This window comes from Strix uralensis, chromosome 4, assembly GCF_047716275.1.
Source record: "Strix uralensis isolate ZFMK-TIS-50842 chromosome 4, bStrUra1, whole genome shotgun sequence".
In the NCBI taxonomy this organism is placed as follows: Eukaryota; Metazoa; Chordata; class Aves; order Strigiformes; family Strigidae; genus Strix; species Strix uralensis.
The window spans coordinates 77,969,178-77,991,995 of record NC_133975.1 but is presented as its reverse complement, the minus strand read 5'-3'; the positions used below and the strand labels follow the sequence as shown (position 1 = coordinate 77,991,995).

Below are 22,818 nucleotides of genomic sequence, written 5' to 3'. Positions count from 1 at the left end.
GATCTGGATCTAAACTGACAAACTGTTTTTAACTGTATTTTATTGCTGCGGACCGAACTGCTGAAGAGAAGTGTGGTAAATGATGATTTTAAACAGCAGTACGCAGGACACAGTGATGTGAGCACACGGTTATTTTCGTACTCGGTATGTAAGCTGAATCTTCGGTGTTGCTAAACTACACTGCATGAGGTTTCCACTTCAATTTGAGGATGTTTTAATGAAGGGCTATCAAGTTTTATTGCACATTTAAGTGTGTACCTACTTAAAATGCCTTTACTTGTCCTTGGGCTTGTCTCCACTAGAAAAATTTCTGCTGGAGAATACAGCAGAGTCCCCTAGTGGGAATATGCTGACAGAAGGAATTCTTGTTAACGCCGCTATTCCACCTCTCTGAATAACACAAGCTGACAGGAGCACTCTGCTGTTGGCAAAGCTGTATCTGCATGAGAGCTTTTAGCCGTCACAGCCGGCTAGAGAGTGCCTTTTTTGTCCATGCTTCTGGCTGGAAAGAGCTCAGCTGGCAGAACTTTAGCACAGAGCTACCCTTAGATATCATGGCTTGAAGTGTGAGAATGAACGATTTCGCTTGCAGGTCTTGTTCATTAGCTGATGAGATGATGAACAAATTGAATTCCTTACAGCCAGGAATAGATGAGCGAAGTCTACAAAATGCCTGAATTTTGAGTATATAAATGTGGTCAGAAAATTGTATTCCCAAAAAGCCTTGAGAGTTGTAATAGGAGTGTGATCTGTCAAAAATTTGAGGTACTGAATTTACCAGTTGGAGGTGATTTATGCTGGGTACTGTGCTGTGATTTCTGTGCTGGGGAAATACGCTCTTAAACTCTTGCTTGTGATCTAGATCCTAGGACTACTAAAATTTGAGAGGGGGAGAGAGATTCCTGGTTGTCAGATTGATGGGGCTGGTGCCCTCGCCTTTGCCTGAGGGAGCTGTGAGGCTGTCCTGTACAGGGAAGTCTCTTTTGGCCAACAACTGGGTGCTTGATCCTTCCAGTACTGGCTTAACGACACAGGTCTTGGCAGGTGTCCGTGGCGTGGCAGAAGGAGTTCCTACACCCTTAGGATCTCCATGCGTGGGACATGCTTTGCTTTTCTCGGCATAGCTCCTCTTTGTGTGCAGCTCTGAAGTTTCACCCCGAGAAGCAGCAGTGCGGAGACCCAGCCGGAAAGCTTGGCAAACGCCTTCTCCTGGCTGTTGCTTCTGTCTGGCTGGAGTGCGCTGGGGGTCTGGCGGGGAGGGCTGGGGTGTTACGAAAGCAGGTTGTTCTTCTGATGAGAGAGGACACAACCCGAAAAAGTGGTCGTGGTGGTTTTTTTAATTAAGCAAGCAATGCAACTTTTTTTTTTTTTCTCCCACAAATCTGCTCAGAGGTTAGAGTGGATGAAGGATGGGCCCTCGGGCTATCTGGAAAGGGCTCCTAAAGTCAGCCCTCCTACTGTCAAGGAGACGAGGTGGATTATTGCATTTAAGAAAGCGAAGTTTTCTGGCAAAATATTACTCGAGTAGGTCGCCCGGGAATTTGCCAGGGAGAAAACTTGTAAACGCGTTAATGCTCGTCTCGCTGCGGACCCTCAGGCTGTTCCCGAGAGAAACGCTGCCCTCAGAGGGGCCGTATCGGTGCTCGGGGAGCGCCACCGGGGCACGGAGGTGCAGGCGGCCGGTGGCAGCTGGGCGATGGCGGGGAAGGCGGCGGTCCCCGCTCGGGGACGGGCAGCGCTGGGCTCTGCGCGCCTCCCCGCCTGCCGCCGCTGCCTGCGGCTCCGGTCGCCTCTCGGGCCGCGCCGTGCGAGGAGCCGGGGAGGCGCTGCCTGCGCCCCCACCTACCTGCGCCCCGGGGCCCCGGCGGCTTCCCCCGCCCGCGGGCGGCCCCGCGCTGCGGCGGCGGCGAGTGCCGGCGCGGCACTTCCTGTCTGAGGCCGGCGGCGGAAGGATCGCGTGCGCCGCGCCGCCCCGCAGGAAGCGCTCCCGCTGCCGCCGCCGCGCCGTGGCGGTGCCCGCGCCGCCCCGCCGGAGCGCGCCCCGCCGCCCTCGCCGCCGGGCCCCCGCGCGTGCCCGGGCGCGCGCCCGCCCGCCGGTCAATGCGAAGCCGCTCCGGCAAGCGTAAACATGGCGACGTCCCTGCATGAGGGGCCCACGAACCAGCTCGACCTCCTCATCCGGGCCGGTAAGCCACGCCGCACCGGCGGGAGCGTCGGGCCGGCGGGAGCGGGGAGCGCTGCGGGGGTGGTGGAGGCGGGGGGGTAGGGAGGGAAGTCGCGGCGCACGCCGCGCTCCGGCGGCGGGCGGGGAAGCAATGGAGGGCAATCAGGAAGTGATCACCTTGGTAGCGGCCGGCCCGGCGTGCGGGCGGCGGCGGCACCTGCCCCCAGCGCGGGCGGCCCCGTTACCGCCGCCAGCGCGGCGGAAGTAGCGGCGGGGCGGGCGGAGGAGTTTTGCGGGATTTGCGCGGCCGGGGCGAGAACCAGGAAGTGTGCGAGACTGTTGTCCTCCCGCCTCCACCGGTCCGGCCCGGCTCCCCCCTCCTCCCGCCGCCGCCACGCTGTCTGAGCGGGCAGGCCCAGCGCCGCCGCGCACCGCACGCAGGGCCGCGGCCCGGCCTCCCCGAGCGCTGCGCGCCCCGGAGCCTCCCCCCCCTCTCCCCTCCCCGGTGCCCTTTTAAACTCTGCGCTGGCTGCGGCGGCGGGGCGGGAGGAGGCGCCCGCGGGCGGGGGCCGCGGCCCACGTGTGCGGCGGGGGGGGGGGGGAATGGAGCGGGGCGGGGGGGGGGCGCGGGCGGCGCCCCCTCCCCCAGGCGCGCTGCGTAGCGGAAGCGGCGCGTTCCCCCGGGGGGCCCCCGAGCGCGAGGGGCGTGGCGGCCGCCGCCGCGCGCGCGCCAATGGGGGCCGCCGCCGTTGGCGGCCGGAGGGCGGCGGGGCGGGGCGGGGCGCGGCGGCCGCCAATGGGCGCGCGGCGAGCGCCGGAGTGGCGGCTCCCCGCGGCGCTGACGGGGCGCGCACGGAATTGGAGGGAAGCGGAGTGTAAACACGGAAGTGGGGGCGCCGCCGCCGCCGGGCCGCACGTGGCCGCCACCGCCCGCCCGCCACCCCGGACGGCCGGGGCAAGCGGGAAAGGCGCCCCGGAGCGGAGCTTGTCAGGCGGCCCCACCGCCGGACCGGCGGGAGGAGGTGTGAGGCCGCGGCAGTGCCGTTCGCTGCCGCCGGCCGTGCGGGTGCCGCGCACCTCCTGGTCCTGCGCCTCCGCACCGTCGGGTCCTGAAGCCCCTGCCCAGCCCCGGCCGCTGCCGGGACAAGAGCCGCTTACCCAGCACACTGCCCGGGACCTGTCCCGGTTTGGCCTCTTCCGGTTCTGATAAGTCTGGCACTTCTGACAGCAGGCCGCTCCGGTGATCCCGGGTTTTATTTTTAAGTGCGGTACAGCCCCGGAGAAAACACGAGTGAGGTCACACTGCTCAGAAACACAAATACAATGTCAAAGCTCCAGTTCTGCACGGAAGTTGTACCCGCTGTGCTTTTATTTTTTGCTTTACAACGTGGAGCTCAACTTTTTAAAGTGGTCCTTGGAAACGGTATGCAGCCGTACAGCGTTACAGGTAACAAGTTGTGCGGTTAGCGCCTGGCTGCAAACCAAGAGTGTGCTGGTTCTGCGTCGACATGGCAGTAGGTTTGTACGAGCACAAACACATGCTAAAGGTAAATGTTCTGTCATTTACCCACGTATTAAGATACCCTTTTAAAAAAGGGGTGCAAGTTGCCTGATCTTCATAACGGTTTATTTTGTTTAATGTGGAAAAACACCCAGGGTTTTTTTTTGAGGGGGGACGAGCCCCAGAGACACACACAAAAACCCCCATAACAAAACAGTGAAGAACTGTTCTGCTGCAGAACAGAAGCGGAGCATGTCATAAGCATTTAGGCACTCCCCTGTGTACGATGGAGAAGATGGCTTCGCTTTGCCAGTAGAACACATCTCCCATTTTGGCAGGGCTCGCTACTGCAGGAGATTTAAGTTAGTTGGTTTTTACTTTTGATTGTCGATGAACAGAGAACGTTTAAGTAGCTGATCGTTGTGTCAACAGCTTAAGTCACTGTACCTAAATTGCTTGTGAGCCAACCCTTAGATAAATAACAAATGACCTGTTGCTGTTGCTGATGTCCTTAGCCCAGCCAACTTAATTCTTTTTTTTTTTTTTTTTATATTTGCATTGCAGTGAGGGATACAGATATCCATGCACGTCTAGTATTCCCATCATCATACTGTCAGGATACCATATCTGTTTACTTATTTATGTACGTAGATGGTATCACGTGGATTTAAGAGAGGAATCCTTTATCCTAAGGGATTATATTAATTATGCCTTGCCTTTTCCTGTGGCTGCTGGCCTCAGTGTTGACAAAAAACATCAGAGTGTCTGATAACCATGGGGAGAAAGCTGGACCAAAATCATTACTGCTTTAGCTTATCTTAATTGCTGGTTGTAAGAGCAACTCCTAAATGACTTTACAAAGATATGTTTTGGCTTTGTGGCTAATATTTCTCTCAATATTGGGCTGATAACATACGGCTCACAGGGAAACAAGTGTTTTGAGGTGATTGCACTTGTCTTCATTATGGATCGCAGGTATGCAGTGGGTTATGCATCATCCTTAAATTGTGTGCAGCTGAAAGTCCTTTGAACAAACAGAGCCAGGCTTAGGGAAATACTAAAAAAACCCAGGAATTGTTCTTGGAATTGTTTTTTAACAAATGTCTGCCATAAAACAAGCAGTAAACTGAAAATGCTTTCTTTTCCAGTCAAGTGTAGCATGCAGAAAGATTTCTGGGTATTACCTATACAGGCAATTCAACTGTTTTTAATTAAAATGTGACTTAAGCACTGTTACTACCTTCCACTGCTGTTTACTGTGGTCTTTTAAATGCTGAGATAAAACAAGCATGTGAACACCAGTAAACTTTAATGAGGTCTGTTAGCATATATGTAGTCACTCTTGACTGAGTTCCATGCTTGGAATTGTGAATTCTTCATTAAAGTATTGCTCTGGTTGCCTGATAGTATTAAAGGATAAGCTATTGTAAATCAGGTGCTACAGTTAAGTGTTGACCTTGTAAATGCAGACATTGATAGCTCTTCAGATAAAAAGGGGGGGGGGCTCTAGTGCAGTTTCAAAAAGTACCTTTTTGAAAACTTCAGTACTTTTTTTTCTCTGATCACTTGCTTTAATTCATTTTGTTACTCTTGTTTTATGTTAAAACTGGGGTCATTGTAATGAAATGGATATGCTGCCAGTATTCTCTTCTGTAAAGCTAAAGTACAGCCCTGTCAGACTTAATTATCAAGGTTGGTATTTTGTAACAGCTGTTGAGAGCCTTGAATAATCTACTGTACATGCTACTTGTTTAGAAAGTGGAGCTAGAAGACATTAGGTCAACAGTGAAGATAGACGTCAACTAGCCTAGTTAACTGTTTACTGTTATTTTCTAAGAGGATTTTTTTTTTTCCTGAAAACAGACCAGAAACCTTTTTAATGAACTATTTTGAAATAAAAGTGCCAAGGAATCAGATTTCTTCATAAAAGCAGTAAGATGAGATTTGGCTTAAAAGAATGAAAGATAAGTGGTGGCATTAGCTCTGATGTGTTCTAGATTGGTAAGCAGCAATTCTCATGTTACTCAGTCACCAAAGTCTGGAAAATTTATTTCCATCCATGTAAATGACTTTGTTTCATTTGGGCAAGTGATATTCTTCCCAAAATGAGTATATAAGGTAACAGAGTTACGATTTATTTACTCAAGCAGTACTTGATTTTAGCTTTGGAAGTGTATGTGCACAGTGGTACCTTGATTGATAGTATAAATATAATAGAGAATTTGTGAATCAGGCATTTTTAAAGAAACAAGTCATACACGTCATTCTTTGGTTAGAAATTTTTCTGTCCGCGGTGATACTGCACTTGTGCACCACAACCTTGGATGTACCGAGAGAAGGTTAAGGTTGCTGTGACAATATATGTTTGTATGGCACAAGCTATACGAGTACTGTGTAGTAGATAACTGCCAGTGATTTTCTGTGGTGATGGCTTTTGATTGAAGTTGGCTTTTTTTTATTGCAGAATCCCTTTGATTTGCTCCCCGCCCCCCCCCCCCCCCCCCCGTCTTTATTGTGAGAAGTGCTACCAAGTGTTGTGATACAAGCGTAGTTTAGTTGATGGCACTTGATCTAGTCATCCCAAAGAACAGCCGCCTGGTTTTTCCTTGCTCTGTCCCTTCTCTGCGACAACCTGTTCCCCCACTTCATCTTTTGGGATATCTTTTCTAGCTGTATTTTTCATCAGTATATTGCCTCCTGACTGAGCACTCTGACTTGCTGTCTTCTATTAGACATTTTCTAGCGTGGCAAAAAGACATTTTATATAAGTTTTGTGTTGAGATACAAATTTCCACTTTTCTCTTCCAAATGTGTTGGCTCGATAACGTTGCCTGAGCACAGCTGAAAACTCCTCATGCTCACTGGGTAGACAAATGCTTTGGAGGCTAAAACCATGGACTCGCTCAGTAGCTAGCTGAGAAGACTTCAAACTTGGTAATAGCACTCATTTTAGTAAGTATTTTAATAGACATCTTTTTGGCAGTGTTGGTTAGTTTGTTAACTGTCATGATAGACAGACGGCATGTGTGTTGTTCCAGCCAAAGCCAGAAGTGTTACTATTTTTTGCTTGATGTTTTTAGGTGGCAATTTTAGTGGAGTCTTAAGTAACTCATGTTGGAAAAACATTTGTGAAGTTTGTATTTTCAAATGTCAAGAGGCTTTTGAGGGTAGATAGTGCTATTTTTATTGGAAATAGAAGGGTTACTTTAGGCAGAGCTTGGGTGGCTCCTCTGCTGGGCTGTTAGAGTATTGCAGCCTTAGTCCCTAATGGGGTGGTGGGTCTCCCTGGGTCTCCCTTCCCTCCCTCTAGCCCCTCAGCAGGATGCCAAGATACTGGAAGAGTACAAAGATGGCTTTCAGCTATCTTTTTTGCCTTGTTCCTGCTCTGTGCTAAGTACCTCTTACTTCTGGTGCTGCATCTAAACTGTTCCTTACAGGAAATACTTTGGATACAAAAGTAGGAAAATTTTGTATGCTTTTAAGCATTTAGGAGTAGATGAATTCAATAGGCTAATTCAGTACTCTTCCAGTTGAAATTTGGCAAGTGAGTTTCTTTATAGAAGTCCTTGATACAGTGAACCTGATGTCTGCACAGAGGCAAGCTAACTAGTTGTCCCAGAAATGGTAACCAGCAGAAACAGGAATGAAAATTGTACAGCTCTGCTGTGGGGGAGGCAGAGTGGTAGGTGGAAAAGCTTTGCTTGACTGGCTTTCAATCTTTTTTCATACTTCAGAATAGTAATATTTTAAATGCTGATTTGGACTTTGCAATTTCAGTATTGGTGTAGAATTGATACATTTATAATGAGTATCTGAGTATCGTTCCTGTATTCTGATGATCAGTAGAAAATTTTATCTGGTAGGTGAGGGGAAACTTAGTCATCAATTTCTGTGCAACTGAAGCTTCTTTTTAGAAAGAAAAATGTTTAGGTAGAGGGTTTGCTGCAGGGCAACTCAGTTTTAGTGCAGATGTTCAGCCTGCGACTCAGGACACCCCCAAACTGCTTGGGAAAGAAACAGCAGCTCCACCCAGAACCTGCAGCTGAGGAAAGGGCTCGCTGGGCAAAGGTCTTCCTGATTGCCACTGAATGTCCAAGGGGCAGAGCATGTGATAGAGACCCTTTCCTTCAGGGTGATTTTCCCGTGTTCTTAGATAGGTTTTTCTTGTTCCCAGCCTGGTGGTGGAATGTCAGCTTTATCAGGCATCTACTATTCCAAAAGATAAAGCCCCCTAAATAGCATCCCAGCAGAGGACTGTGGTGGGAATCCCAGCAGCCAGCCAGTGGGTGGGCAGCCGGGCTGGTTCTGCGAGACGTTTCGGTTGCCCAGAATTTTGCATTTGTGCATCTTCCAGACTTCGTTCACTTCCAGCTTCTGGTTTATATCTGCAGTCTGCTGGCTAGTGGGTTTTTTCAAGTTTTTAATCCTTGCGTTTACATAAACTGCAATATGCTGGAAGGTTTTTTTCCCCCATGTGTGCCCACTGAATGTTTGTACCTAGCGTTTCCTTCAGTCGGAAGCAACGCTAGCTGTATTTTCCCTGCTTTTCACTAAACGAACCTCAGGTTTTTTAGACATTCTCAGCAGCAGGATAAGTGCCTTGAAGTTCTTGTAGAGAATTATTACCGAATCCTCTTTAGCTCTCTGACGCTGGAGAGAGGTGACCCTGCTTACGCTAAAGATAGATTTCCTGGGCTGCCGGCTGCCTGGCTGGAGCGGTCGGCTCTGAGCAGATGGCCATAAATGGGAAGAGCGACTGGAGGGAGCCGGCGTACCTTCCCCAGAGCGCCAGTGATGGGCAACAGGTGTTTCTGCAGTCCCCGCTTTTAAAAACCTTTGCAAGGGTGAGGAATAGGATGTAGTTTTAATTGATAAGTTGGGGGGGTTTTTTGGGGGTTGCTGCTGTGTTCAGGTTGCTGTGATCTGCGCTGTATCAAACTTAAATGTGCTCTCCTGAAGTTACTTTATTTTTGATTAATTACTTAGTTTTCATAAACTTTCAGAACTTGAAAAAGAGAGATATTTTTTCCTTCTTCCCTTAGTTATTGCTTAAAAAACACCACAACCCTGCACACTGTTCATGTTTTGTGTTTTGTTTTTTAACAACTAAGCCTGCTAAACCCAACTCACAGGTATTTTTAATGTCAGAAAAGGAAACTGGATATATCTGTTTTGCAGACTAATTTTGTATTTGTGTATATGTATATATTTATCCAAACAGACTGAAAATCTGAAGAGAGGTGACCTTTAGATTTTAATGGGATAATAGTTGGGGATGGTACAGCTTCCCTGCTCTGCTGTGTTAGTTTGTAGCCATCCTCATTACAATCTGGTTTGTTCTGGTTAACTTGAAGACAGAAGACAAATCTCAGAAGTCTGCTTATGTAAACTCTTGAACTTCTTCATAGAAATGAGGAGCTTGGTTGTGAATCAGAAATCTAATCTAAGAAGTGACAGTGTTGGTTCTGCTTTCCTTGTGTCTTCCCTAAACATTTCTGTTGACAGCAAGGTGTAAAATGTGCGAAGACACTTAACAATTTGGGAGTTTTCATGTTTAAGATTGAGTAGTGCAATTGTACAGTGATACATGTGGACTTCTGTAAGTAATCTCATTTATTTTTTCTGTCCTTCTATAGTGGAAGCATCGGTTCATGGAAGTAATGTACACTGCACGGATAAGACAATTGAAGCTGCAGAGGCCTTGCTTCATATGGAGTCTCCTACCTGCCTGAGAGATGCCAGGAGTCCTGGTATGTTGGCCACAGTTTCTGCTCCATGAGCCATTTCTCCTTCCGCTAATTAGTAAAACGAGCAAATTGGGAAACCTGCTCCTGTGGAGACTGTATGCTGTTTAAAACATTTGCTTGCTTATTTCAAAACTACTGATCTTTTACATGGTCTTCTCCACCCTGTAAAAAGCATACTTATATGTCTGAGAGAGGTTGTTGGGTAGAGATCCTTGAATAGCTACACATTTAAAATGAATTTTTCCATCTGAACATCAGGAAACACTTTTTCACTGTGCGGGTGATGAGCACAGGCACAGGTTGCCCGGAGAGGGAGCATCTCCTTCCTGCGAGATACTCAAAAGCTGTCTGGACACGGTCCTGGGCAGCTGGTTCTAGGTGGCCCTGCTTGAGCAGAGGGGTTGGACGAGATGCCCTCCAGAGGTCACTTCTAACCTCAACCATTCTGTGGTTCTGTGAATTTGACATTTTAAATTGCTGAAATAAAGAGTTATTTTAAGGGAAAAGTGTTTTTACCTGTTTATCTGAATACACTGTGTTGCAAAGTGTTACCAGTTTAAAAAAACCCAGAACTTGATGATTACTTGTAACTTCAGAAGGAACAGCAAGTTATTTATATATGTTGGATGAAATAATGGTCAAAACTGAAACCCAAAGCAACCAAATAGGAAATGGAGAAAAGGATAAAAGATTAAGCTCTAATTTGTTTCATTTAACGTTGAGTTTAGTTTTAAGGAATATTGGTGTGACAATTTGTCTTGTGCCTAACAATACTAGCAAGCGTCGATGTTTTTGGGAATTGGATTGATTTTCTAGGTGACAGGTTGTTGGAGCAGAATCTTGCTATACTATTGCATATGCTTTGTTTAAAATAATTTTATGTAAGATGCACATGTTAAAATAATCAGGTAGAAACTTCATCAGATACTCTTTTTTTTTTTTTTTAACCTTCCCTCATAGTGGAATTTTTTGTCCCTCCTTGTGTGTCAACCCCAGAATTTATCCATGCGGCCATGAGACCTGATGTGATCACAGAAACTGTGGTGGAGGTGTCAACAGAGGAATCTGAACCAATGGATGCATCTCCTGTTCCAACTTCCCCTGATATCCATGAACCAATGAAAAAGAAAAAAGGTGTGTATGGCCCTTTGCAGGAGCAATCTCAGAATTTATTTCTGATGTGCACTGCCGCAAGTGGTGTAGGTGGTACTTGTGGACATAGGTTAGATGAGCTGATTTGTCTGCTCGTGTAATCAGTCTTATTGGAGTCTGAACTGTGAGTTCTTAGAAAATGAGTCCGCAACAACAAAAAAGAAAAAAAGTAGCAAGAGAAAAAAAAGTAGCAAGAGAATGGGCTTTGCCAAGCCATAAAGGAAAATTATGTCTCTGTTGTTGTGTTTTTTAAGCACAGTTTATGAAGTGGAGAAACGGTAGAGAAAGATTCAAAGAGGACTTGCGTGGGTAACCATTGGTGCCTGAAATATTGATATATTTGGAAAGCAGGTAGTCTCAGGGTTCTTCTGGTGAAACGTCAGGGTAAATACTGACTTACAAAACCATAAATCAGTTTACAAAATCAGTACAAGATCTTCCTCGTGAGAGAAGTATCTTATTTTTCTGATTGGCGTTTCTTGGAGGAGAAGCTATTCAGAACAGTGTTTCAGTCCTAAGCATTCAGCTACCAAATGGAAGGGTAGCACCTGGAGAGGTTTCTCTCTGGTCTAGCGGTTTTCTTATACGTATCACTACAACTCATCTAACCATAGGAATGTTGTTTTATTAGAACTTCCAGACGTACTAAGATGGAATATTCACTTGTAATTTAGAGGGGAAAAAAATGCAATGTAGTGACAAAGTGATACAAATCTAAGATCTGTGAGTTTTAGGTTTAATAAAAACACATATAACAGATAACTGTAACTACTGTAGATTGCACAAGCAAGAAAATTACAGTTAAAGCTTTTCCATAGCTGTAGTCATACACTGGATTTAAACTATTTCATGCTATTCCACTGTCTGTTTGAATGGTCATTACTGGGCAGATTGCGTTACAGGGCTGTGCTCAGGAAGTTCTGAAATTTTTACGAAGGTTACTTTGTAAATATTTTTTTCCTATTACAGAGTCCAGATCCTTGCTCTTAAGTGTGTAAGGTCCCTCAGCCATAGTTACAGAGCCGTAATTTTGGTCTTCATAATTAATGCCTTTTGAAATTCAGTGTTTAATGAACAACATTGCTCATCAGCAAAAATTGATACTCTTGTGCCTGAGGTAGGAGAGTTAATCGTTGCTGCTGGCCTCTAACTGAAGGCAGAAGCATGGGCTGTTTACAGCCTGCTGCCGTGGGGTATGATCCTCTTCCCTGCTTGGGCCTGTTTACCTTGAATAAAAAGGTCAGTGAAGTGTGAAAGGATGAAGAAGCCGCAGGTCTTGCTGGGAGAGGATTTCCCTGGCACAGGAAGGTGGGCAGCTCTGAGCCTCTTGGCAGGGGCAGGCGGAGGGTAGGAGGTGGCGCGTGGGAGCCCTGCCAGCCCGCGGCGAGCCGGGGCAGGGCAGCCCCTGTCCTGCATCGCTGAGGCTGCAGGTCCCTTCTGCAGCCGCCTCAACACTCTGCCGTACCCGAGTCCCATGCGGCACCGCTCGCCCGCGGAGTGGAAGCTTTTCTCTGTCGCTTTCAGCAGCCAGGTGCAAGGTGGAAACGAATGTTTACGATGTCGGTAGTAAAATTCCTTAGGCAAACTGATGCTTTGATCAACACCCCAACTAGAATGCCAAAAAGAAAGCAGAAGAATTAATACATTTCAGAGTAAAACGGACACTGGACTGAAAGAATGCAAAGAAACTGAAGTTTTGCTCTATACATTTGGTGCTTACCTCACCTGCCATTACCTTGTCTGAGTTACATCTGCCTATGAAATAAGCAACCGAGTGATGACTTAAACTGGATGTACAGTAGTAGTAATCTAAGAATTTAAATTTATCCATACCTGTAGCAAGGAAATGGTAGGGGGAAAAAAATGCATGACCTGCTTCTTTCAGCAAAGACAAACTGTAAAATACTTTTATTCTGCATATGATTAATACTTTTTTACTCCCCCATGTTTTATGTGCAGCTGGCCGTAAACCAAAAACCCAGCAATCGGCTGTATCTGATGGCTCTCCAGATCTAGGTATAAAGAAGAAACCTAGAGAAGGCAAAGGTATATTTTCCCATTTATCGAGTCTTTAAAATGATGCAGTGTATGTGTATTGTATTACTGTCACAGGAAATATACAGATCTTTAGAAGTTTGGACGAGTTTGTACTGACTTCATTAAAGTTTTAATTTTATTTGATGTCTTCAAATTTGTGTGTACAAAATCTAGCACAAGGATGTGTGGAACTGCTCTAGAAGTGCCCTGTAAATACACTCTGCAGTTAATAGGCTTCCTGATTTTTCATTTGCTTTGTTTTGTGTTTATTGACTCGTGCTGTCTTTTGTGTTGTATTTTAACTTACTGCTAGACACATAGTTTGTTCAGCTACTGCTGAAAGGCTTGTTCCCAAGTAGAAGTGGCTTATGGGCATTTGTAATGGTGATGGTTGAAAATATGTTTTCTTAGTTGAATCACTAACTTCAGTGAGAATATGTTGCTTGACCAATAGATTCAGTTTGGCTGAAGGGGAAAAACAAAAGGATGATGTGTTTCTTTACTGGTTGAGTGAGGATTTTCTATAGGAGAGTCATACTTCCCTAATGTTTCTCCTGATCAACAGCGGGCCCTTTCTTGGACTCCAAGCCCCTGCTAATCACTCGCCAGGGAGACAGACTAGGGCATTTGCTCACAGGTTACCTTTCAGTTGGTGTGCAGTGTATCAGCTCTTCCCCTGGTTATAGGTGAAAGATGTGGTTCTCTTCCCCACTTACTGCACTGAGAGTTGTTTGGAGATGTTGCTGTGGCTAGGAGAAACAAAGTTTAGTGACTTGCAGTGGCAGCGTACTAGCTGAAAGAGCGTGCGGTGGTCAGCTCTGCTATTCTTCTGGGATTTGTTTAAAAGCAAGATCTCAGCTGTTTACATAATTCCTTATCTGGGCGCAGCTCCTGAGTTGTCACATTTGTCAGTAGGGCAAGGAAGAATGGGACTGATGTTGTGCAGATGTTAGCTCATGAAAGCCACCACAAACAGTAATTAAACTTCCCTGCAGTGGCCACTGCTGCTGTCTGTGGATTTGGCTGTAGCAGTGGACCTCAGCGAAGATCACAGATTTTGCATCTGCTGCACTTAAAAGTACATCTTGTTTAATTCTATTTTTTTTGAGTATTCTTAAAGCCTTCTTAGCTTGCTTTCTGATTCTGATTTCACTATTACAGCTTTCCATTATCTGAACAGTACTCGTAAAGTGTCCCAGTTCCTAGTTTGCTGTACAAATAACTTTGAGAAAGGAGGCCTGTATGCCTGTATTTCTGTCTCATCTAGTTTTCGTCTGTACTGGTGATTTCACTCTATAGCCGTTTGTTTTATGAAGTTGGAGATGGTACTGCTTTGGTGGTGGTGGGTTTAGTTGTTTGGTGTTTTTTTTTTTTATTCTGTGGACCCTTATTATGATCTACTTATGTCTGCCGTTTTCACGAGGTAGCTCATTCCATATTTTACACTACAACTGGCATAAAATACTTTTTTTCCTTAATATAGGCTAACTTGATGTCCTGCAAAATATTTTGTTACTGGATTTATTTTTTTGTTACTTATTTTAAAAAATGACTTGCAAATATAGGCTATTTTACATGCAGTGTGTTTTTGAAACTGGGAATTATTCCTAGAGCTCAGTACTGTCAATAGAGTTAAGTCATGGAGGAGGAGGACAGCTGGTTGTGCACATTGGGAAAGGGGATCGATTGCTTGTTGTGCATGTAGGTACTCCTTCCTTTGTGCCTTCCTGACACTTTCTGATGCAAAGTGAAGCAGCTGTAAATCTGATTTAATCGTGCCCTTCGATTTGTTATACAGGAGGAACTGGAGATTTCTTAATATTTTTTTCTTAAGTGAGATAGTATTTTTTTGCCCTCATGTAGTGGATTGGCAGTTCAGGCATGGTTTCTCTTTCCATATTTTCTTTTTCATTTGCATAAATACTTTTTTTTAAAGTGCAGACAGTTGGAGGGAGCAAAACTGGCTTTGAGCCTCTCCACATAGATGCTGGTAGCAATGTGACAGTTCATTGATACACACAATGCCTTGTATCATTCACATACTCTGTGGCCATTAATCATTCTATTTTGAGATGACAGCCAACATTCTTAAGCAGCTGGCAGCTGTGATAAGCAGCTGGCAACTGTGATAATCAGCTGGCCACAAAAATTTCTTTCATTGTGCAAAATTTACTCTGTGTTGAAGTTAAGATAAGTAATAATAATGTCTGGCTCAGTGGCCACTTACAGTACTGGTTAGCGTGAGACCTTTGAGGGGTGGAGATGAGCTTTGTGCTATTAAATAAGGCTCCTGTCTTCCTAGCAAGGTGCTGGGACATGTTTGTCTACCAGGCTGGGCTTACAGATGCTGAAGAGCGGCACGAATGTAAACCTGTTCAGGTAATACATTTTCCAGCCATGTCTTTCTCTTCCTTGGGAGTCTGTAAGCTTGGATTCATAGTATTAGGAAAGTCTGGTTCTAAGGAGAAAGGATTTAAAAATGGTTCCAGATTGTGTTAAACATTTCTGTAATAAGCTTTTTGTGTTAAATGCATAGCAGCTATAGCGAACACAGTGACCCACCTCAAGTATCACTGGGTCTTACTGGCAATAGTAGATGACTTCTGAGTAGTATAGGCATTGCATACTCCTCCTGTGGAAAAAAATTGTTATTTAGGTCAATAGAGAGTATGAGGGCAAAGAAGGAAACTGCTGAGCCAGCAGCACTGTTCCTGCAGAAAAATTAGGTGTTTTCAGGGATGACTTCTCTTGAAGCTTCTGTTTACTTGCTAATACTGAAGCCCACTTACATTTTTGCAAAAACTCTGTTGCAGATATGCAGCATTTGGCGGTGGACCCAGAAATTCTATTTCTCCAGAGCTAAGGAAAAAAAAATGATTAATTCCCTAAAATCTAGGATGATTTCAGGATTCCTGAGTTCTCTTGCTGACTCTTTCCTCATATAGGTCCTCATATAGATGTCTCTGAAATCCAGTGGAAGCTGGATTTTGGTACCTATTGAGTCAGTACTTGCTGTTTATTGGAGCATGTGGTAAAATACATTTATTCTCTGATGATGAGGTGGTATTCCAGAAGATGGAAACTACACATTTTTTTACCCTTTGAGGTTTTTGAAAGATAGCTAACTTCTTGGAGTTGCAACAGTGGTCTTCAGCGTGCCTTAATGTATTTTAATTGCCTTCAGCATGGCATAACAAAGTGCTGTGCTAGGCCTCTAAATCTCAGGAATTAATAAACTTTTTTTGCCAAAAAAAAATTTTAATAGTTTTATTTGGCTCACATCACCCCCTGGAAGCCTGATCAAGTGAAGAATTTGGATTAATGTTCTAAGGTTATTATTCTTGTAGCTCTGTCTTAGTTCTCCCTTCTCAGATAACTTGAGGACCCTTCTCCAGCTGTACAAATTGGAATGTGATCTGCTTTTTTTCTTCTGCTCTTCTTCCCCTTTTCCTAGATGCAGAGAACCCCCATGTTATGTTTTATGCTATCCTGACAGTCACTGTCATAAACCCCATTTTGGGGCTCTTCCAGTGGAAATGCTACACCTCTTGAATACCTGAGAATTACATCAAATTTTTCTTCTGTAGACTGACTTTATTCTGTATCCCCCTAATTACAGAAAGATATGTGGGATTTTTGCCATATGAATACTTGTAGCAAGAAATTGGACTGGTTTTGCAGCTAGAAGGACTTTGGTCACTCTGCAGCATGTGTTTGGGAAGGGTCAGAACACGGGGCTGTCACCAGTCGGTGTGGGCACCCCAGATCCTGGACAGGAGGTTGTGTTACAGACTTAACCACAGCTGAGATGGTTTGTTGTTGAAGGTTCTATGCCTTTTAAAAATGACTTACTTATATCCTACGGTGTATCATAAAATGAACTGGTATTTCCATTCCCCGTGTAAGCAAATACGAGAAGAAAATCCTGAGCTCTCGTCCTGCCTCTGCTGAACAGATGTAGGTTGTAGTGATTTGGAACACCCTCCCACACCTCCTTCCAAGAACTGAGAATGGGTGCTGGATTGAACAGGCTCCTGTGCTATATAGCAGATCACTTGGATTAGCTCTTTTCAGAATGTAAATATTTATGGAAGCTTTACTAAACGTTATAGAACTAATGAATACGTACATGTTACATTACATACCATCCTCTGTGTAACATTTGCTTGTAATGCAGGTCATTCAGAGTTACCTATATATGGAGAACTTTCTGTTGTCTTTGAAAGTGGGTTTCTAATATTTAAATGCTTTCTGGTTACAGGAAATACAACGTACTTATGGGAGTTTCTTCTGGACCTTCTCCAGGACAAAAATACTTGTCCTCGATATATTAAATGGACTCAGCGAGAGAAGGGGATCTTTAAACTTGTGGACTCGAAAGCTGTCTCCAAGCTATGGGGAAAACACAAAAACAAACCTGACATGAACTATGAGACTATGGGAAGAGCTCTGAGGTAAAACCTCTTATATCCTTAAGTTATCTACTATAATTTTAACTATGATTCTTAATTTTGCCTATAGAAATAGAACAGTTCTGAAATCTTAAAAGCTTTGTCCTCTTGCTGACTTAGCTGTTTAAAAAGCATCAGTCTTGCAGTTCCTGTTGCTATTTGTGTTACCGGTTAAACTGAAATTTAATTCCTGAAGTATGTATTTAAAAGGTCAGATTTTTTTTTTTTCAGCTAGATCCTTCAGATACTTTGCCAGTATGCTCTGCCAGCTTGCTTCCATACCTTCTCACACTGCAGGTTTTACTGTGGTTACTTCAGATTTTCTGGTTAGTGTAGAATGAGGTTTTCTTTAAAATCTGTCACTATGTTGGTTACTACTTAATTGTACTTTTTTTGCAGGTATTACTATCAAAGAGGAATCCTTGCAAAAGTTGAGGGACAGAGGCTTGTATATCAGTTTAAGGAAATGCCAAAAAATATAGTTGTCATAGATGATGACAAAAGCGAGTCCTGCAGTGAAGATTTGTCAATGCCTACAGATGAAAAGTCATTGGAAAGAGTGTCTTTATCTGCAGAAAACCTTTTAAAAGCAGCAACCTCTGCACGCGGAGGAAAAAATTCCTCTCAGTTAAGCTGTACCAGAACAGAAAAAGCAGTCACCAGAGTTGTGAATATTGCCTCACCAGTGCATGATACATCATCATCTCGTCCCTCAACTACCACTACTACTGTCCCAGCAACGACAGCTCCCAGGTTTGTATTTATGGGGCTTGGGCTTGCCATCTGCTAATGACAAGCAATTTTTTGGTTAGGAAGCTGTCTTTTTAGTTTTATGTTTTAAATGTTGGAAATAGTTTCTGATTTGCTAGCAGCAGTGTAACATGACAGAATACTATCGAAGTCTAGTTTATGAGATCAGAGCCAACTGTCAATAGGCTTGCCCTCGCATGCATTTTAAAATTATGTAGGGAGAGGGAAGGGGAAAAAAGAGAGATGAATGCTGCTGAATTTCCAAAGTCCCATTGCTAGTTGTGCAAAAGGTTTGGGTGTGTTTTGTTTGTTTTTTGAAGAACCAATTAAAAATCGATAAATGTTTGTCTATCCCTGTTGTCAGCTCTAATGGTGCCCTGTGTTCTGGCTTAAACACACACATCTTTCTTCATTTTGCAGGACTGTACGTGTGGCAATGCAAGTGCCTGTTGTAATGACCTCTCTGGGACAGAAAATCTCCACCGTGGCAGTGCAGTCAGTAAATGCAGGGTCGCCGTTAATAACCAACACAAGTCCGACAACAGCAACAACTCCAAAGGTAGTAATCCAGACAATCCCTACTGTGATGCCAACCTCTGCTGAAAACGGAGACAAAATCACAATGCAGCCTGCCAAAATCATTACGATCCCTGCCACGCAACTTACGCAGTGTCAGTTACAAACAAAAACGGGCCTGTCGGGGTCAGGAAGTATTAACATTGTGGGAACCCCGTTGGCTGTTAGAGCACTAACCCCTGTGTCTATAGCTCATGGGACACCAGTAATGAGACTATCGGTGCCTGCTCAGCAGGCGTCTGGCCAGACTCCTCCCAGGGTGATTAGCGCAGTTATAAAAAGTCCGGAAGTTAAATCAGACACAGCGGCTTTAAAACAGGAACGTGAAGTGAAAACACTGCAGCTGGTAAAAGAAGAGAAGCCGGCAGATGGAAGCAAGACTGTGACCCACGTAGTAGTAGTTAGCACGCCCTCAGCTATTGCCCTTCCTGTAACAGTGAAAACAGAAGGAATCATAACGTGCGAGAAATGAAGAATAGGTTGCTTCCAGCATGGACTTCTAGCCTGTTACGGTTTTGAATATACTGACATAATTGGGGGAGGGAAGTGGATGCGATCACCAAGTCGAAAAGGAGAGTTTTGAAATGTTAATAAACATGCATATTTTGAAGACTTACTGGAAAAAAAATTTATTTTCCCGTGTTTCAGTGGGAATTGAACCACATTGATATGCTGACAAAAACTGCCTCTTCCAGTGGGGAAACAGCTGAACCTATGGAGAAGGAAAGATAGAGGGACTGAAAAGGGACCAAACAGTTCACTACGTTGCCCATTACCAAGTTACACTAAGACCTGGAACACTAAAAGAGAGTTGTGCGAGAGGTTTGCCTTGGGTTTTAGTTTTCAGGGGGAGAGGAAAGTCTCGTTGTTACAAATGGCAAATTTGATGCATTTTATATGCATACCAGCAATTACTACTGTGTGCCCACAGTACTCAACTGGTGCTATGTGAAAAACCCTGCTATTAGGTATTGTAGAATGTGAAATAAAGGAGAAGATTAAAGAGCTTCTAAAAGAAGACAGAGACCTTAGAGGGATTTTTGTATCATACAGCTTAAGCAGATTCAAAATGAAAGCCTTAGACTGATTTTCAGTTATCTTTCTTGAAATAAGCTAATGGCTTGTTTGTGTAAAGCTTTTTTATTAAAACAAATTTTTTAAAAATCTTGTACCTAGCACAGTATTGTTATAGAATTACATGTAACATATTTTGTATGGTAGTTAAAAGTCTGTCTAAATTTCTTAATTGTGGACAAAATAGCAGCAGGCTTTCTGCCTCCTGCTGTAACATGCCTGTGTCTCTCACTTAGCCTTGACATCCATGCATACATTTCAGTTTCAGCTCTACTCTGTCACTTGAAAGGTCACGCCCAGCATGAGCTTTTGTCAGGTAGTTCTAAACCTGTAAATTTTTTTTTTAGTTAAAGTTAAGAGGGAAGTACCAGTGTTCAGAATGAACTATAATAGTTTGTATATTCAACATTTGAAGTATATTCTATTTTGTTGTACTCTTGTTTCAAAGTGTATTCAAGTAGGTTTTACTGAAATATAGAAACAAAATTTAATGGTGTTTGGTCTGCTTTTTTTTTTTTTTTAATTCCTTTAAACCTATTAACCTTCTTTTCTGCTTGTTTCAAATCTTCCAGGCATTCAGCCTAAGATAGCTGATATAGTGTGGAAGTTTGGAACTACTCCGGTACTCCGAATGGCTGACCAACTATCTCACATAGTACACTGAAATGTTTTTCACTGAAATATCTGTGAAGCTTGCGGTAGTTGGTGAGGTAACTTCTGACAGGGGTCTAGTTCTCTTACGCCTTTTCGGGATGGTGAGCATACGCCATGTTCTTGCATTGTGGCTCATCACATGAGTGCTTGTGGAATAACTTGAGTAGCTTAAGAAGTTACTGCCCTCCAGCTGACGGGTGGTAACGTTGTACGTGCTCCCAATTGTTCTAATGCAAAGAAGACCGGGATTGCTTAAATGACTCTGAGAGTCAATAACTTTTAGAGCTCTGTGAACTACTGAATTGCTGCTCCAGCTACACCTTCATTTCCTAAGGCTGCACTGCAAAGGAAAGGTAGAAATGAGCAGATTTGGCTACTCCAGTGTACTAATCTCTCTGATGATCTCATAGAAGCAAGCTGAAAGTACCTGCAGGTAGAAATTGTGAAAAAAGAGAAATACTAAGGTATACTGCTGGTCCTTTTGATGTTGTTGCCATTGACATTTCCAACTGTTAATATTTTGGCTTCAGCACAAATGCATGACTTCAGGCAGATGTGTGTTTTCTGAATTAAGTATCTAAATGTTTTCCATTTATAATTGCACTGAAGTTACAGGTATCACGATACATTGCTACAGGGTAAAGCTTGGGTGAGAACACACAGTACACAAATTGCTCTGTAGTTGCAGTCCATGTGCAAGAGTTTGGCTTAAAATAGTTGCAGGGTAGCTCACGCTGTTTTTGTGGGGACCACACTGGCACTACCACAGTTACTAGAGAAGCAGCACATCAGCTTGTGGGTAGCCAGGTGCCCAGTGGCACCCCCAGTTCCCAGTGAGATGCCCTGGGAAGTCTTCAGAGTAGGAAGTCGGATAATCCCAAAATAGTTTAAGTCTAAATGACCATCTAAGTACTTCATGCCCAGAGGAGCAATTTTAATGAAAATCTGGAACTGAGGTCTTCAGTAATGATAAAGGAGACCAGAATTAAATACTTAGACCAGAGTTTATTTTTTCCCTTTAACTTTTAATACTGAAAAATGAGTTGCCTGTAGAGTCCTAGCAGTAAGTCCCATTCTTCCCTTCGACTGGTAAGAAATGTGGGAATAGCTCCAGGTCAGCCTGTGGGGAACTTTGAAAGTCTTTTGAAAAAGGGATTTGTTTTCATACACTAAGCAGGGAAGCAGAGTTTAAGAGCAAATGAACGAACAAGCTGAAGCAGGTTAAAAGTGTGGTATGGAAGGCAGCAATCCCTTCCCCCAGCAGTTAACCCAAAGAAGCAGAGGTTCTTATCGATGAGCTGTGTTCCTGGCCTGGGGGAGAGAATAAAGGCTCCTTTGCCGGAGGAAATGTAGGAGAAGGAAGAGGATTTATGTTGCCAAGAAAGAGATAGCACAGAAAGGGAAGTAGGGGGAAGCTGGGCAATGGGTTGACTGATTTGGTAGTCTGAGAGGCACTAATGTTCTGGGTAGAGGGAAATGGAGCAGTGTGAAGGGAGGCAGGTAGAACACATCGGAGCTAGAAGACAAGAAGAGATCAAAGTAATAGCATTTTTAAACCCACATTTCTAAATGGCTGTGATTTGAACGTATATGAAAGAGAGATGCTGTATCTCAGAGTGTGAAAATGTCTGTCTCTGGAGTATTTGCAGTTAAGACCTTTGGGACACCTAATTTAGATACCCTGGAAGTCAAATGGGGACAAACGATCTTCCTGGAAATAGATGAGGTCTCCAGCTGATGACCTCCTTCTCTTAAGTTAGAGCCAAGACTTCATCATGCAATGGCAAAAATGAAAGGAATGAAGGCAGGCGTCTGCTACTGGTGAGGTGCTGCAGCTGTGCTCATCAGTGCTACAGCTTGCCACAGAACGAGCGATGGTCCTTTGGCTCTCTCCCCTGGCCACCCGGTGAGCCGCAGACACACTACCGGCTGCCAGAGGATATTTATCAGAAGTTCATAAAGTGCTGCCAAGAATCTCAGTCAGCGGATGCGCTGTAACTGAAATGGGAAGGGTACTTAACCCGGCTTCAAACAGTGAAGACCCTTTTTGTTATCCGTTCCGTGTATGCCTTTGTACTGCTCACTTTTTAAATTTAGCTGCTAGCTAGAAGTACAGACAGGCTTTTTGTCACAGTCAGGTCGTGATTTCAGCCTACCTGCTTCAGCACAGCTCTTCAGCATTGCTTTGTGTGTGCGTGGTTGCTCTGCGTTGCTCTGAGATCTGGTTGTTCCTCAGAGCTGTATGGAATGGGGGTAACAAGCCGTGCTTCCTCCGAGAGGCAGCCCTCCCCGGGGATTTCTACAGCTGAGTGTCAGAGGGACAAGATTCCCACCTGTCACTGAAGGTCTCGGATCGTTCTCTAGGTGCAAGCTTGCTCTTCAGCGTGCTGCTTTATGTCCACATAATTAATTGCTATGTGGGCAAGAAATGTTTTTACTGGTGGTGTTGGAAAACATGACCTCAGGATGAGGGAGCTTTGGTCAGGTTTGTAACATCTGGAATGGATAAAGGGATGCTAAAACACTGAGGAAGTTAGTTTAGCTATACTAAATTTTGCAATCCAGTTGGAAAACCTGTTGTTTTGTCCGTGTGTGAAAGCGGGACTAGCTTTTACATCTGAAGCTGGTGGCTCTTAGAAGAGTCCAGGCTTAACTCATCCTTGGCAAGTAGTAACTTTTCTAGATGTGTGAGTGGAATGAAACTCTAGTGTG

At 44.4% G+C, this 22,818-nt stretch overlaps 1 protein-coding gene across 10 annotated transcripts in view; it reads left to right on the top strand.

The window, feature by feature from the left end:
• ELF2 (E74 like ETS transcription factor 2) overlaps positions 1 to 19,943 on the top strand; it is a 38,893-nt gene extending 18,950 nt beyond the window's left edge. For 4 of the 10 annotated variants that reach the window (XM_074867322.1, XM_074867332.1, XM_074867323.1 and 1 more), the window contains 6 exons: positions 9,302 to 9,415; positions 10,373 to 10,546; positions 12,524 to 12,610; positions 16,863 to 17,055; positions 17,452 to 17,805; positions 18,223 to 19,943. In XM_074867322.1, the coding sequence (XP_074723423.1) occupies positions 9,302 to 9,415; positions 10,373 to 10,546; positions 12,524 to 12,610; positions 16,863 to 17,055; positions 17,452 to 17,805; positions 18,223 to 18,850 (1,550 nt within the window). In that variant the 3' untranslated portion in view covers positions 18,851 to 19,943. Of the gene's footprint in view, positions 1 to 124; positions 145 to 2,033; positions 2,187 to 8,359; positions 8,510 to 9,301; positions 9,416 to 10,372; positions 10,547 to 12,523; positions 12,611 to 16,862; positions 17,056 to 17,451; positions 17,806 to 18,222 lie in introns of those variants that run through there. The other 6 variants (XM_074867330.1, XM_074867327.1, XM_074867326.1 and 3 more) reach the window with 6 other exon arrangements.
• The last annotated feature ends 2,875 nt before the right edge of the window (positions 19,944 to 22,818 follow it).